Here is a 15,138-nt window from a genome sequence, read left to right on the forward strand (position 1 = left end):
GTCCCTCCGCCCTTCCCTCTTGGAGGCCTCTGGAGGCATGTGCCCTGAGCCCATCATCCAGGATGGTCCCTGGGGATCGGGCTGTCAGATTAACCCATGAACACCCTCTCCACTCTTAGCAGAAGTTTGATCCGGGGGTGGGGACGTGGAAGAGAGGATCTGCCCCTCAGTGCTCTGCCCCTGCTGTGCTGTGTGACTGCTGGGAAGTCGCCGGCCCTCTCTGGGTCTCCGTTTGTCTTATCTACAAAATGGGGTAATGGGTCAGGGCCTTTCAGCTGAGCAAGGCTGTTGTATCACAGTTCACGGTGTTTGAAAATGTGCTTTGTCAGCAGCAAGGCATGAGGCTAATGTTCCTTAGTCTTCTGAGCAAATCTTCTGGGCTGGGGGTGGGGACCAGAGCAGTTTTGCTAATCACCTTACCCCCTGCGAACCAGGGCTCTTGAAATGCTTGCTACATCCCTGGCAGTTCCTTCTTTTAAGGTCTACATCTGTGAAATGTATAGAATTATCCCCCTTCTCGTGAGAGGAAGGTCATTATGGGGCAGTGCATCCTGCCCTTGGCTCAGGCCCAGAGCCTTGAGATCATCCTTGACTCCTCTTTCTCCCACACCCCACATCCAATCTCTCAGCATATCCTGTTGACTTCACCTTCAGGATAGAGCCACAATCTGACTGCTTCTTGCCACCTTTTTTGCCCCCCACCTCTGGCCCGCGCCACAGTTCCCTTCCATCCAGATTCTTGCAACAGCCTCTCCTCTGGTCTCTGTCTTGCCTTCTCCATCCTGCCAAGAGGGATCCCTTTAAAACCCAAGACAGATCTGGTTACTCCCCTGCTCAGAACCTCTGGGCCTCCATCTCACTGAGAAGACAGGCCAACATCTTGGCCATGGCCTTCAGGATGATGTGGTCTGCCCCCCCAGATTTCTTACCCCACTCTCACTCACCCCTCTGCTCCAACTACTCTGGCCTCAAGGCTGCATGTGAAACTCACCAGGTCCAAGCCCACCTCTTGTAGGGACTGCCTTGTGCATTGTAAGATGTTTAGCAGAAAGCCTGGTTTCCTCCTAGAGGCCAGTAGCATCCCTCCAGTTGTGACAATCAAAAGTGTCTCAAGACCTTGCTGAATGTTAGTTATGCCCTCCGTGGAGACTCTTGCCCTAGGAGACTGTGGGCTCCATGAGGGCATCATCATTGTCTCGTCCCCTACTGTATCCCCAGAGCCTGGAAAGTTCCTGGCCCATCGATGCTGCTCAGTAGGGTTTGTCAAACGAATGAATGAGTGAATGAATGAATGAGACTCAGATAAATGAAGAACCTGGCCCAGGGCCCTGCTGGGGGAATCCAGGATGCTCTCCGGAGCCAAAGCCCACCTACTCCCCACGCCTCCCCAGCATTCCCCAGAAGTCGGACCATTTCAGAGCAGGGAGATCCCTGGAAAGCAGCAAACCTTTTTGCGGGTAGGGCCACTGAGGCCCAGGGAGTCTCCAAGCTCATCTGTGGCAGGGCTGGGACTAGAACCGAGGCTATCTGACTCTCGTTCCAATTCTCTTTTGGCTGCGGTGCTCTGAGGAGCTCTCAAGCGTGGTCGGAGAGCTGGGCACGGCACCGGGAGGTGAGGACCGAGGAAGGCAGGACAGCAAGAAGGCACAGCCTAGACAGCGCGCTGGGGTGGGCAGCTCCAGATGCCTTTGGAGACTACAAAGGACCCCACTGGAGTGAGGGACTTCTGGAGGGACCATCGGTAGCAAGGAGGGAATGTCAGAAAGCGGGGAGCAGCCCAGCTTGGAAGGCAATCAGCTACCCCTAAAGCACTTGCCTCTGTCGCGGGGACCCAGGGAAGGAGGCATGATGGGAGTTCCCTGGGGCTCGTGTGTGGTGGGTGGAGGGGGGGACTGGAGGTTGTTGCAATAGTCTGGGAGAGGGGCGGGAGCTGGCTGGAGAACCCGGCCGCAGGGCGGGCCGGGCTGGGGGAGGCAGCCTCTGGAGGCTCCTCAGGGGCTGGCCAGAGCCGGATCCAAGGGTGTGGCGGGCCCAGTCATGATTCGGGCAGTGGCCCGTGCTGGGGCGTCTGAGGGGAGGCTGCGAGCCGTCTGGCTGGCGAGTGGGCAGGTCAGATCAGAGGTCAGGACTGCAGCCTCGGTTGGGGTGAGGGGTTGGGGGGCAGGCAAGAGAAGCAGGAGGAAGAGGGTCAAAGGCCAAATTCCAGATGGTTTGTCTGGGCTGACGATGGCTGAGCCAGGAGGGGGCAGAAGTGGAAACGAGCGGGGCACCTCCGACCCCAACAAAGTGAAGAATGTTCACTTCGTGGGTAGAGGTTGAGGCTTGGAGCCGCACCTGGGTGCCCGGCATTCCCCTGCTCCCCTGTCCGGATTGGGAGAGTTGGAGTCGAGCAGCCTAGGAACTTCCTACCCTAGTCGGGACGGGCAGGCAGTGGGCACAACATCGGGGACCCCGGGCTGAGCGGACAGAGAGGGGCTGGTTGCGGGGCTCTTACTCTTTCCGCCAGTAGCGTCCAGCCTGCCTCCTCCTGCTTCCCGCCAGCACAGAGAAATGCTAACGGATGCAGTAAACACTTGGAGGATGGGTGGGTGGGCGGATAGAGGGTGCCCGCGTGCGGGAACGCAGGAACGCGCACGTGGACGGACGGACGGACGGACGGGGAGGTGGGGAACGGGTGGGAGCCCGGATGGGCGGACAGACGGATAATGGCTGGGTGGGGAAGGAGGAAGGGGCTGGCCCGACAGATGGCTAAGTGTATGTGTGTGCGGACGAGAGAAGATGTGGAGAGGCATGGCTGGCCACAGGGATTCAGGCAGAACGGCTGATTCGCAGTGAGCCACACCACGATGGATGGCGGTCTCAGAATGCGACTCGGAATCTGTAGGATGGCAGGACCGCTGGGAATTACCACTGGCAGGGATCACGTGTGATGCTCCCTTGGTACCATAGTCTGTCTTCTCGGTGGGGGCCCAAGGCCGCTGCGTCTCCCTCCCAGAGGTGGAGACAGCTCCGGACACCAAGTTTGGGTCCCAGTGTGGCTTCGGAGGCTGCAGTTCTCGGCTCTGACCGTGGCCCTTAGGGCAAGAGCGCACCTCCAGACGCCCTTGAAAACAGAAGCCCACTTCCCCAGGAGGAGCCTGGTCTTCCAGCTACTGGGACGAGCCAGACAGTGGTTTTGGACGCAATGTGTGGGCCCGTGGGGGTGGGGATGAAGGCGGCCTGCAGAGGGGTTGGCCTGAAGAGAGCCCAGTGGAGCAGCCAGGATGGGGGTGTTGATCGGATTGGGGGGCGCCCCCTGGGCGGGCGTCCTGGAGCCTTGGCACGGCCTGCTGCCGAGCCAGCACATTGCTTTGTGTACAAATCACCTCCTTTCCTCCTTTTTCTTTGGTCCCCATCCCCCCACCTCCCTCCATTTCCAAATTCTTCCCAAACCGCCCCAGCCTTCAGGCAACTGGTGGGCAGGAGGCGCCTGGTCTCCAGTGGGAGCTGCTGGACGGATGGACGGGAGGTGGGCGAGGTCCCAGGGCAGAAGTGGGGAGGGAGGGCTGTCTTGGGGGAGGGCAGCGATTTTGGCCGCCTTTCCCTCCCCACGTGCTGGGGCCGCACCCTCTGTGCTTCTGGATGGGAGAGCGGGGGCGGGAAGGGGGGTGGTGCTGGGGACTGGACAGGGTGGGAGGGAGAGGCTTGGGGAAGGTGGGGCCCAGGAAGAAGTGGTGTGCCCAGGCCTGGTCCCTGGGGGTACGGGATTCTGTCAGCTGGAGGGGGCTGGAGGGTGGCGTCCCCCACAGAAAGATACTGGGTGTGCTCGTGGGTGTACCTGGGTGTCTGTACATGGCAGTGTGTCCATGAGTGTATGTGCCTGCCCGGGGCTGGCTTTGCTGGAGGCCCATGCAGCTGGGTGATGTGTGCGTGTCCCCACGGGCCCACACCTGCTCCCACAGCTGTGAGGGGAGCAACGTATGGTTCCTCTGGATCGCCCAACCTGGGCACAGCTGGGGCCCCAGTCCCTCTCCCGCCAGATGCCTGGCCTGAACATCTGGCCACATCTGCCCGCAAGGATGGGCATCTTGGAGCCCAGCGCAGAGCTGGAAGGGCCCAGCCCTGCCCTCTGTTCAGTGTCCTCCCAGCGCGGAGAGGGACAAGGCTGATCCTGGGTCACAGGGTGGAGGCAGAGCAGGGCCTGCCCGAGCCTGGGGTTCCCAGGAGGGACGGCTGCTCCCCTGGCCTCTGCTGTGCCTGTCCTTCCTCTGCTGCTCTCTGGCTGTGGGGGTGGGAACTCTGTGGTCCTTGGGGCATCTGGCAGAAGCCTGCTGCCGAGGGTGACCAACCTGTCACAGTTTGCTGGGGAGCGTTCTGGCCTCAGCATTGCAAATCCTGTCTAGTGGGGACCCCGTTCGCGCCCCAACAAGTGAGGATGCTCCCTCACTCTGTTGCCAGGATGTTTCTTTTTCCATCGTGTCCTTCCCTCTGCTACCCCAGTGTCAGCGTCTGCACCCAGTCTGCACCCCCGCACCCTGGAAGCTTCCCTTCTCTTCCTGCCCCCTCCCTGCCCCAGGGATCTCTGGAGTCTCACCGGCCTTGGCACTATTTCTCATCCTCTCTTCCCTCTCTGCAGCCAGGCACCCCCTGCGCTCCTGTCACCCTCTGGGGTCTCTCTGTCTCCTCTCCTGTCCCCAGGATGGCCACCTTGTTGGTTTTTCGGGTCTGTCTCTCTGTTGTCTGCCTACTTCCGCACCTTCCCTCTCTGCCTCTGGTGCCTGCCCTGTCTCCCCATTGCTGTTCCAGTGTCTCTGGCTCGCCCCCTTCCCTGGGTGGTCCAGGCCTCCCTCCCCTCCCCGCCCCCCCGTACGCACCCCCAGGGCTGGCTGGGGTGGGAGCCAGGTCTGGGGGCTGTGACCAGGCCGGGAAGGGGAACCCAAGCAGACATGATATTTATGTTAGGACTTCAAAGCAGAGCAGAGCCTGAGGCAGGCTTGGTGGGGGCTGGTCTGGGTAGGAGAGGGGAGGGGTGGTGAGCCAAAGCCTGATTAAGGTCAGCTCAGGCCCCTCCCTGGTGAGGGTCTCCTTGGTGACACTTATCTCCCCCGTGGGACACTGAGATCTAGAGTAGGGACAGAACAGGCTATTTTGGTACCAAGTTCCAAGAAAGGCACTTCCTGCAACCCCGGTCCTGCCTCCAGCCCTATCCTGTCTTCCTGTCACCCTGCAGGAGCGGGTCCTCTGAGCATCAGCCCCTCCGGGGAGGCAGGGGGCTCAGGAGGTGGCAGGAGCAGAGGGCTCCATCTCAGCAGGAAAACATCCCTGGCACTGTGTTCTCGGCTCTCTGGCAGAAGCCTCGCCTGGCAGGGCAGCGAGGGTCTGTAACCCTGTCAGCCCCGACAGGGCCAGCCGGCTCCCGCCCTTCAGGGTCTCTGGGGTCCAATACGGCTGCCGGTCTGAAGGCCCCAGGGGCCAAGATGGCTGTGAAGGTCACCCCATCCCTGCCCCCCACCCTTGGCCTAACCCAGGCTAAAGACACCCAGCTGCTGGGGCTGGGAAGGCTTAGGGTCAGGGGCCCAGGCCCCGGGGTGGGGAGGGAGGGAGTGGCCGATTGTCTCATCCTGCGGGCTCAGCTCCGTGTCCTGAGCCCCTCCCAGGGGCCAGACCCTGCAGACACCCCTCAGGCTGGGCCACCCTTCAGGAAGCCCCCTCCCGCACTAGAGGCTTGCTTTGGACCCAAGATCCTTTCCAGTCTGAAGCCAACCCGGGCCCCCAAAGCCCCAGTCCCTGGGTCATTCCCCCCACCCTCGCAGATCCTTCCCGGGCGCTTCCCGTGAATCACTCAGGCTGGAATCTGATGAGCTCAGGCTGCCCCGCCCCGGACCTCTGCTTCCCTCCAGGCCAGTGGGGGTGCCACACCCCCCACGGGGGTCTCCTCAGCAACTTCCAGCCCCCACCGGGTCCACCATGGCCTGGAATGACTGAGTGTGGCAGGGATAGGCCCGGGCTGGAGTGAGATTCGTCGGGATCAGGACTTGGACCTCTTCAGCATGATCAGAAGTGTGAAAGAATGTGTGTGTGTGCGTGTGTGTGCACGTGTGTGCGCGCGTGGACACTTCCTATGCCTGTGCAGCGTGAGAAGCAAGCCCACGTGCCGCGACTAAGCAGAGCACTTGGCAGTGCTAGCTGGGCGGGTGTGTGTCACCTAATATGTAGCACTCACCATGTCTCCGTGTCAGCCTGTGCCCGTGGATGTGTGTCACCAAGTCGCATTCTCAACCTGAGAGGCTGGGAGGGTGACGAGGGAATGTCTCTGAGCTGGCAGATCTAGGGATGGCTGTCAGGGTGCGGCTCAGAGGAGGGGCCTGTGTGTGTGTGTGTATGTGACGGGGTCCCGCCATGCAGGGCAGGAGTGGCTAAGTCTCCAGGTGTTTCCAACACTCTGAGTGTTCCTGTTACAGCTGGGGGTACCCAGGTTCTCTGTACAAGACCGTGGCCCGCAGGGTGTCACAAATTCCAAGTGCAAACGCGAGTCAGGATGCTTGTGTGTGTTAAACTGCGTGCCGCGGGGGGGTGGGGGGCATGGGTCACAAGACTCCAGCTGGGTACCGAATGTTCTGTGTGGACCTGAGGGAGGGTGATGGTGTGGGTCTCAATGACCGCCTTCTCCCCACCCCTCCCAGGGCCCCTCTTGGGCCACTCCAGAGGCCCTGGCTCCCCGCATCCCCATCCCAACCTCTGCTGGCAGGACGGGCCCAGGGCCCCACTGAGGGGAGGCTTCCCCACGCTGGCACCAGGCCGGGTGCAGGCGGTCGGAGTGCCCAGGGTCCCTGGGTGGCCTCCCGCAAGAACGGGGCCGGCCATGTGCCTGGGAACGGGCGTGCTCGCCCCCTGGCGGCCGCGATGGAGGTTGCGCCGCCCCAGCCGCACAAACTCGGAGGAACTGTTCGGGCGGGCGGCGTCTTACGAATCAATCATTCCACGTCCATCTCCTAAGTGCCAGTTCCGGGCCAGGCACTGTTCTGGCCCCCCGAGATTTAGAGGCGAACAAGGCTGACTTGGCTCCGCTCTGGTGGGGAAGACAGACCATAAACTCACACAGAGAGACGCTGCGACTCTAGGGCCGCTAAGAGCAACGTTTCTGGCCGAGGAAAAGACTTGGCGGCTGCTTGCGAGCCAAACGCCGGCCTTCGCGCCCTGCTCTGCAGCGGTGCCTGCTGGCCAGGTGCGGCTCGTCTCGCCGACGTCGTCTTCCTGAAGGCCAAGGTGGAAGGCGGCGTGAGGGCGGGGCAGAGTTAGATACCGAGGCACCCAGGGCGCGCTCTTCCTGTCAATCACGCTGTTTTCCATCCACCGGGGGCTGGGAGTGCTTGATGCTTGGTCCGTCGGGCGCAGTTAATTATTGCTGAGAGGATAAGTAAATGCGTGCTTCTGTCTTGGAGGAGGGCAGAATCCCGAAGCTCCACGGAAGCCGGGTTCCAGCCCTTTGCCCTGTACTAAATCACTTACCCTGAGCAAGCCTATTTCCTCATCTGTAAAATGGGAATGAGATCAGTCTTAGACCTGCCTATCCTTTCCTGCCCTGCTCGGAGTCCCCACCTCCGGACGGTGACCCTTGACCGTACTGTTACCTGGCTTCAGCCCCTGATCAAGCACGATGTCTTGAGACGAAAACTCAAAAGGCTCTGTAGCGGGAAGGGCCCCGTAGTGCTCTGAGCAGGGGAGGGGGTTACTGAATTCCCAGAGCCTGGAAGTGGGACTGAGCACAGTAAGGGGTTAGGAGGGGGCGCCTGGGTGGCTCAGTGGGTTAAAGCCTCTGCCTTCGGCTCAGGTCACGGTCTCAGGGTCCTGGGATCGAGCCCTGCATAGGGCTCTCTGCTCTGCAGGGAGCCTGCTTCCTCCCCTCCTTCTCTGCCTGCCTCTCTGCCTACTTGTGATCTCTCTCTCTCTGTGTCAAGTAAATAAATAAAATCTTAAAAAAAAGGGGGGGGTTAGGAGGGGTTTGCAGAGGGCCGAAAGGAAGGGGCTCAGAAGCTTCTGTCAGACCCAGTTCCCGTGAGGCCAGCTCCACATCCAGGTTTTTCTGAGCGCCCCTGGCAACCAGTTGTTCTAGGTTTTCCTCTGGAACTGAACTCAAGACATCCTGTTTGGTTCCCAGAAACCCAGGCCCCCCTCTTAACCTCCCAGCTTCCCACCTCACTGCCCTTCACTCTTTTTTCTCAAACTCCAATCAGGGGACAACATTTATTGATCACCGGTGCAGTGCCCAGCGCACGGCAAGGCACTGGGGGGTGGGGGTGAGATAGGGAGGGGGGCATACAAAGGGGGAGACTCCCTGCCAGCAGGAAGCTTGGAGTGGGGGGTGGAAGTGGGGCGGCAAGAGCTGCTGGTGGCTCTAGTGACACGCCGGAGAGCGATACGCCCAAATTTGGTGCATCTGTCTCTGGACTGTCGGAAATCCCAATGTCCGGGATTTCTATCTTCCACTTGTCATGTCTGTCTCACGTGGGGTATGATGTCCCTTTGTGGTCAGCACCTGAGGGAGGACCCCAGAGCCTGGCTGGGGTCCTCCTTCCACCAGGGGACAGTTCTTTCCCAGGGAGTGATTCCTCCGGAGTCTGCCTGAAACCTGGGAGCTGAAGGCTGGCAGCGCTGGGCCCTGTGCTGACCCCAGGTTGCCTGGTGGCTGCAGGAGTCCAGGGTCTCTGGCCGCCTAACTCGCTTCGGGCTTTGGCCCTGGAGACACACTCGCCCCTGGCAATTACCGCCTGGCCACTTCCTGGGCCACGCGCACCCCCCTGTGGTCGTCACTGGCATTTCCTTTGCTCCCGTTGGCTCCCTGCCCTGGGCCCCCACTTGGAGTTGTAGGACCTTTAGGTTTAATTTATTGGTGGCTTAGAAGAGAGGGCACGTAGTTGGAGCCTGACACCCTGGTTTGGGCGGGGAGGCTGTAATGGCCGGCTATGCGATGGGTATCTTAGGAGTCACTTTCTCAAACAGTGTGTAATAAGCCATGCCCAGCCTTCCGCGGAGCTCTTGTGAGGTCCAGAAGAGTTAAGTGCAGAGAAAATGGTTTCCAAGCACCCCTTCTGTTTCGGAAGCCCAACTCCCCTGTCCAAGTCCCCTGGGATGCCAGACTGCATGGCAGAAAATCCCACCTTGAAGAAAGACTGGGGCCTGGGTGCTCCCTGGGCCAGACCTGATCTCTCGGATGTCCCCCGAGGGGCGGGGCGAGAGCCTTCAGGGGATGCACACAGCAGACCCTGGGAGGAGCGGTCCGCTAACATCTCCCCTCCTACTCTCTCCTTCCTTCTAGCCGGAGCTCTGCTTTGCAGCAAAACCGTCCATTTGGCCTCTGGGGTACTTGTGGGAGAAGGCAGGGCACCCTCTCTTTCCAGGACATTGAAGTCTGGAGCTGCTGGTCCTCCAGCTGGGCTACGGCTGGCCTGGGCTCTGGGCCCGGGCTGGCTCCCTGTATTCTCCTGACACACCAGGAACAGGTGAAGCCTTCCGCGGCCCTGAAGACAGCAGCTGGGAGGGGCTGCCAGTGGCCGGGCACCTGTTGGGTTTGTCCCCCGTTGGACATATGGCACTGAAGGCTGGCTGGCCTCCAGCTGGGAGGGCAGGGCGAGAGGCAGGGGGCCTGAGCCCTGGGTCTGGGATCCCTCAAACCCACTCAACTTGATTCCAGTGTTCTGTAGCGGCCAGGCCAGGCGCCACCCCAGCAGGTGTGATCAAGGAGGGAAGTATCGGACGGGGCGGTGGCCGACTCAGGAGTGGCTGGGGTGGGGAAGCCTGCAGGGGTGGGGCTGACGGCTCGGAGAGGCCTTCCCAGCAGGCTCAGCTTTCTGTCTCAAATGACCCTTCTGATCACTTCCGGCTACTCCTCTGCTGCCTGGCTTCCCGCAGCCTCTGGCCCCCCCGGCTGAGCAGGGGCCCCCCTGGCCTGGTCCATCCCTGCCTTGGCCCTCTCAGCACTGGTGTCAGACTCTCCCTGCCTATCCCCAGGACCGGCTTCGACCCCCAAGTCCCCATCTCCCTGGCCCCCTTTCTCCAACTCCCCGCCTCCCGCCTCTGGCTCCCCGCTGCCAAACTCTGGTGTAGCCCCAGGCGAGGCCCCCTGGGTCTCAGGCCGCTCTGCCCTTCGGTAGACAAGGTAACTGGTTGCGGGGAGCCTGTGGGCCAGGGCTCCGGGGGGCAGGCGGTGGTAGCCCTGCTCCTTGTACAGGAACAGGCCAAACGTGTCGGGCTGGGTCACTCGGAACTTGGTGGCACAGAGCTGGTTCAGGGTGGCAATCGAGGCCCCTGGAGGCACAGCCAGGGTCTTGGAGGTGCAGCCACTGCTGGGGTCCTGGTGGGCTACTCGGAGGAGGCACTGTGCAGGAAGACAAGCGAAACCAGAGCTCAGTCCTGCCTGCTCCGTCTCTGGCTATAAAGCTTGAGGTCCCGGGGTAGGCTCTGCAAGGACGGGGCGCGGGGTATAAATCCGGGGGTAGAACCGAGTGACGAAAGCTTTTTGGATAAATGGAGCTGCGGAAAGGTGAGGTCTGCCTTGGCTAGTGGGTTAGAGCTGCACGCTGGCAGCAGCAAGGATGGCCCCAGCAGCTGTCCAGAGCCTGCCAGCCCTCCTGGGAGCCTCCCCGGGCCCAAGCGCCCGTCGTGCATTCGCTCATCTCATCCACACATCGGCCCCAGGAGCCACTTCCCGTTGCCTCCGCTTATAGGGGAGGATAGCCAGGCACAAAGCGGCTCTGTAAGGTGCCCCACGCCTGCAAACAGAAAGTAGCTGAGGCAGGATGTGAAGCCGGCATCTGGCTGCAGGGTCTAAAGTCCTCTTCGAGGCTGGGGAGGGTCCCTGAGCTGGATGGAGAGGAGGCTGCGGGGAGCATGGGCGGGGAGCCTCACTCCAGGGGAGGGCAGAGCCCCACGGAGTTGGGGGGGCGGCGCTAGAAGCCAGGATTTGGGGCGTGAGTTTGCCACCTGCGTCCCTTTCCCCCTCCATGTCACGTCTCTGTTTCCTCATCTGTAAAATGGGATAATACGGTCCTAAGACCGAGTTTCTTTGAAGCTGCAGGGCTGAGCCCCTAGAGCACACGGAACGTGCCCTCTCGAGGAAGGCGAGGCGTGGATGTCCACACAGGGGGCTGCTCCTCTCCCCTGCTGGGTCCCTCTAGGAAGAGGGGACTGCGCAGGATGACGCCAGAACCCCGCCCCCCCCCCCCCCCCCCCCCCCGTGTCTGGGCCGGGGCAGTTCAGGCGACCGCCGGGGAGGCCCCGTACCTGGAGGCTGTGGGCGGCCGGCAGGCGGCGCTGCTCCCAGAGGCTGAGGGAGCGCTGCAGCTCCTGGGAGGGGCTCAAGGGCGCGGTGTGGGCCTGCTCCAGGCCACTCAGCAGGGCCAGGCTGGCGGAGAGGCTGGTCAGGTAGTAACCACCTGGGACACAAGGGGAAGAATGCAGCTCGGGCTGAGGACAGGTGAGGCTTCGCCATGCCCCCCCCCCTTCCTGGGGGCTATGCAGCCCCTGAGCGGCCCAGTCCCCCCGACACAGGGCGGTGGCGCGCGGAGGTGCTCCCTCACCCTCTCCGGTGAGCTGGGCGGGCTCCAGCAGCTCCCACATGTACTCAGCTTCCAGCAGCAGCTCAGGAAGGTCGCACTGGGCCAGGACAAGGCTCAGCAGAGGGAGGAACTCATCTGCCCCCGCGGCCTCCCCTGTGGGGCAGTAGAGAAGGAAGCTTCAGACTCTGCTCGGGCCCCGGGGTTAGGTGTCCACCCCGTATCTCGGGCAGTGACCCTCCCCTCCACCTGCTGGGCCTTGGGGGAGGCGGTCTCTACGGTGACCACAGACGGGGGCGGGGTGGGGGAGCGGAGAGTCTGGGGTGGAGGACACTCTGTACTCTCTGGGCCTCAGTTGCACCGTTTGTGGGAGGTTGGGCCCATTTCCCAGTCTGCTGTGCCAGTATGGGATCTCTGGGGGGCCTGCCTCTGACCGGGCAGGGGCCGCTGGGCAGCGAAAGGAGGGGGCGTACCCGCTTCGGTCCTCAGCGCTGTGTAGAGCAGCTTGCAGGCCTGCAGGAGCCGCTTGACCTGGGCGCTGGGCGAGTAGGCTCGGAGCAGCTGCAGCAGCTTGTGGCGAACCTGCTCCACCTCGGCCGGGGAGGGCAGGCTCACGTGGGCCCCAAAGGCTCCGGAGCCCTGGGCCCGGGCCAGGCGCAGGCCTTCAGCCAGGCGGCCCAGGGAGCCATTGGCGGAGAGCCGACGCCGCAGGCGGGCCGCCAGGATGGGCCGGAGAGGCTTGAGCACGGAGCGATGCAGCGACTTCTCCAAGGCATGTTCTGCAGGGAAGAGGCGGGCAGGGTCAGGGGAACTGGGATGCCCGTGGAGGGGGGCTGTAGGCAGGGAGGGATGCAAGTTGGGGTAATCTCCGTGAGACAGGAGAAGAGTGGGAGAGAGGCGGGGCGCCGAAAGAACGAGCGCTCCGGAGAGCCCAGCGGAGAGCCCCGGGTCTCACCCAGTCTCTCAGGAGGCAGCAGCTTCTCAGGGCCCAGCTCCGCGCTCAGCATGGCCCGTGCCCGGCTTAGTGCCTCTCGGACCCCCTGCAGCTCCCGGGGTGCAGGGCCAGCCCGCACCTGGGTCAGTAGGTCCTGTACCAGCTGGCCCACAGCCGTGTGTCGGTCCTGCACCAGGGCCGCGGCGGCCCGGCCCACCTGCCGCTCGGGCGCCAGCAGGGAGCAGAAGGCCGCGCTCATGGACCGAAGCAGGGGCCGCCGGCGGCCCAGGCCAGGGGAGGTCGCTGGGCTTCCCTGGGACCCCGGCGCCCCCTCCTCTTCTGAACTGCTGGGGGAGCCGCAGTCTACCTCCTGGAGGGAGGGCAGAGGTGGGAGGCTGGGCCTGGGGCCCCCTGGCACACGGTACCCCACTGAGCTCTCCCTTTGCAGAAGCTGGTGAGGGGGGAAGCTTTCTGTCTGGCTGGGGGCTGCACCTGGCAGCACGGGGACCGGGGGAGGTGGCACAGCAGGCGGTGACAGAGGGCTGGAGGTCTCTGTGGACACACGCACTTTGAAGCTCCTCTTGAATTTTTCCCGCTTGGTGGGGCCCAGGTCCCCTGGGAACAGGGGATTGAAGAAGCACAGGGCGGCTCCCGTGCCCTGGTCCAGCTCTTGTGGGGACCGGGGCTTCAGCCGGGGCAGTAGCTGGCCTTCAGACGGGCCCGCCTGGGCCTTGGTGTTGAGGGAGGAGCTCCAGAACTCTAGGGAGGAGAAACCAGTTGGGGCGTCAGGTGCCCAAAAGAAGGCACAGGCTCAGGCCATGTGCCCGCGTGCCTTCACTTTGTTTCTTGCCCTCAGCTTGTCCATCGGTGCAATGGGTAGCTGGAGAGCCCTTACCAATGCCCAGATGGGAGATGGCTTCCAGTTCCTTGTGGGTGGCTGCCTGGCAGATGGCTCTGGGGAGCTGGAGCGGGAGGAGGAGGATGTCCCTGAGGCCAGAGAGGGAAACAGAAAGCCAGGGGTGAGGGGATGCTCAGGGCTCTGGAGGCTGACAGGACCTGCAGGGGTTGGGAAAACAGACTGTCCCAGGGAGCCGGGACCAGAGGACACCAAGGCACCCTGCGGCCAGGCTCACCGGCTGTGGCAGTAGGCGCAGATGAGCTGGACCAGGTCTGGGAACATGAGCTCTGAGCCCTCCAAGGAGACGCCTGAGAGATGGGAAGTGCGGTTGTTCTCTGGGCAACACCCCTGCGCCCGGCCCGGACTGCTCCAGCCCCTTCCCCCCAGGCCAGTCCCGCTCACCCTCCGGGCTCTCCTGGATGTAGTGGCTGGAGACAAAGGAGGGGCCGCCGGCTTCGGGCAGCCGCACGCACAGGGCTTGGCAGCCGCGAGTGCTGGATTTCCGCACCAGAAACGTCTGCAAGGGACAGGGGTCCGGGGCTCGGAACCTCTGCCTCTGGCCTCTCTCTCTCTCCCCCACAACCGCCGCCGCCGCCGCCCCCCGCCGGCCAGTCCGGGTTCAGGGCCATGACTCACCCCGGGGGGCTCGGTCCTCAGCACGTGCAGCGCGGCCGCGGCGTTGGCCCGCAGCTGCAGCCACACGGGCCGCGTGAGCAGCAGGCGCTCCCGCAGGCTCACGCTGCGCCCCGGCCGCGGGGGCCCGCCCGCCGGCCGCCCGCCGGCTCCAGGCACGTCGTAGGGGGGGTCCTCCGCGGGCCTAGGGGTGGGCGGCAGACTTGAGGGGGTGGCGGGCGGTGGGACCCTTGCTCCGCCCTCTCCCCCTCCTCGGCCCTGGGGCAGGCCCTGCTCTGCCACCCCTCCCCTGCCCCACCAGGCTGCCCCTCCAACTTCACTAACTTTTCTCTCTCCGGGCGCGCAGGTGCGAAGTTGGACAGGCCGGGGGCTCCGAGAGGCCCAGCTCCTGGCTCCCCGGGGCTTTCCATGGCTGAGCGCGCCTTGGGTCTCTCGCCGTTTCTCCCAGGACTCAGGAAGAGATTCCAGCCCCCGAGGCAGGAGCGCTCACATTCCCGGCGGTGAGTAACACTTCCTGAGGGCGGTTCGCCCTGTCACGCCCCGCCAGTTAACTCTTGGGTGTCCACTCGGCCTGGGCCAAGCCCGGAATCCTCAGTTCTGGGCCCCGTCTCAGGGGCCAGGGATCCCATCCGTGCAAGCGCCACTCCGAGAGCCCCAGCTGCGGGGCCAGCCCCCACCCCACGGTGCGCCCGGAAGCCTTACCGGCCTCCTCATAGCACACAAGCAGGCGGGAAGGGGTTAAGCAGGGCCCATCTGGGCCCCCACAGGCCCAAGTTTACCCCCCCACACCCCTGCACCTTTAAGTCTGCTGGTCAATTGCTCAACTGTGCGAGGCCCTGGGTCAGCGGGGGTGGGGGGGGGCACCCCCTACTGGCCCCGGATGACTCATTCCTGAGCCTACCTTGGGTGTTGGGACTTCAGGTTGCCATGGAGAGAGGATGCTGTGTCTCCATGGAAACTAACCCCCTTGCTTAACTGAGGTTCTGGGGGTGGTTCTAACACTCGGTGCTCAAGGGGGGGGGGGAGCTTGGCTGTGAGGTCGTCAGCGCCCCGTGCCGCTGCCAGCTGCCTCGTACACGTGCAGGCCCCCCCAGCCTGCCTTACCGACCTGCCAAGTGACTGGGGCAGGCGCAGACATGACC

At 63.2% G+C, this 15,138-nt stretch overlaps 1 protein-coding gene across 1 annotated transcript; it reads right to left on the reverse strand.

The window, feature by feature from the left end:
* Positions 1 to 8,209: 8,209 nt before the first annotated feature.
* On the reverse strand, positions 8,210 to 14,517 carry RIN1 (Ras and Rab interactor 1). Its single transcript, XM_044259740.1, has 10 exons — positions 14,321 to 14,517; positions 14,000 to 14,180; positions 13,766 to 13,880; positions 13,599 to 13,671; positions 13,361 to 13,452; positions 12,487 to 13,224; positions 12,005 to 12,310; positions 11,556 to 11,687; positions 11,260 to 11,411; positions 8,210 to 10,354 (listed from the first exon to the last, which is right to left on the reverse strand). Exons 1-10 carry the CDS (start codon positions 14,404 to 14,406, stop codon positions 9,860 to 9,862), a joined length of 2,370 nt encoding a protein of 789 aa, XP_044115675.1. The 5' UTR covers positions 14,407 to 14,517; the 3' UTR covers positions 8,210 to 9,859.
* Positions 14,518 to 15,138: the final 621 nt, after the last annotated feature.

This window comes from Neovison vison, chromosome 7 (assembly GCF_020171115.1).
Source record: "Neovison vison isolate M4711 chromosome 7, ASM_NN_V1, whole genome shotgun sequence".
NCBI lineage: Eukaryota > Metazoa > Chordata > Mammalia > Carnivora > Mustelidae > Neogale > Neogale vison.

Coding starts and splice junctions, on each gene's coding strand:
- RIN1 (XM_044259740.1), bottom strand. CDS start 14,406: ATGGAAAGCCCCGGGGAGCCAGGAGCTGGGCCTCTCGGAGCCCCCGGC. Junction 13,881..13,999: donor TGAGGACCGAGCCCCCCGGG/GTGAGTCATGGC, acceptor TGTCCCTTGCAG/ACGTTTCTGGTGCGGAAATC. Junction 10,355..11,259: donor CGGCCGCCCACAGCCTCCAG/GTACGGGGCCTC, acceptor CTTCCTGCACAG/TGCCTCCTCCGAGTAGCCCA.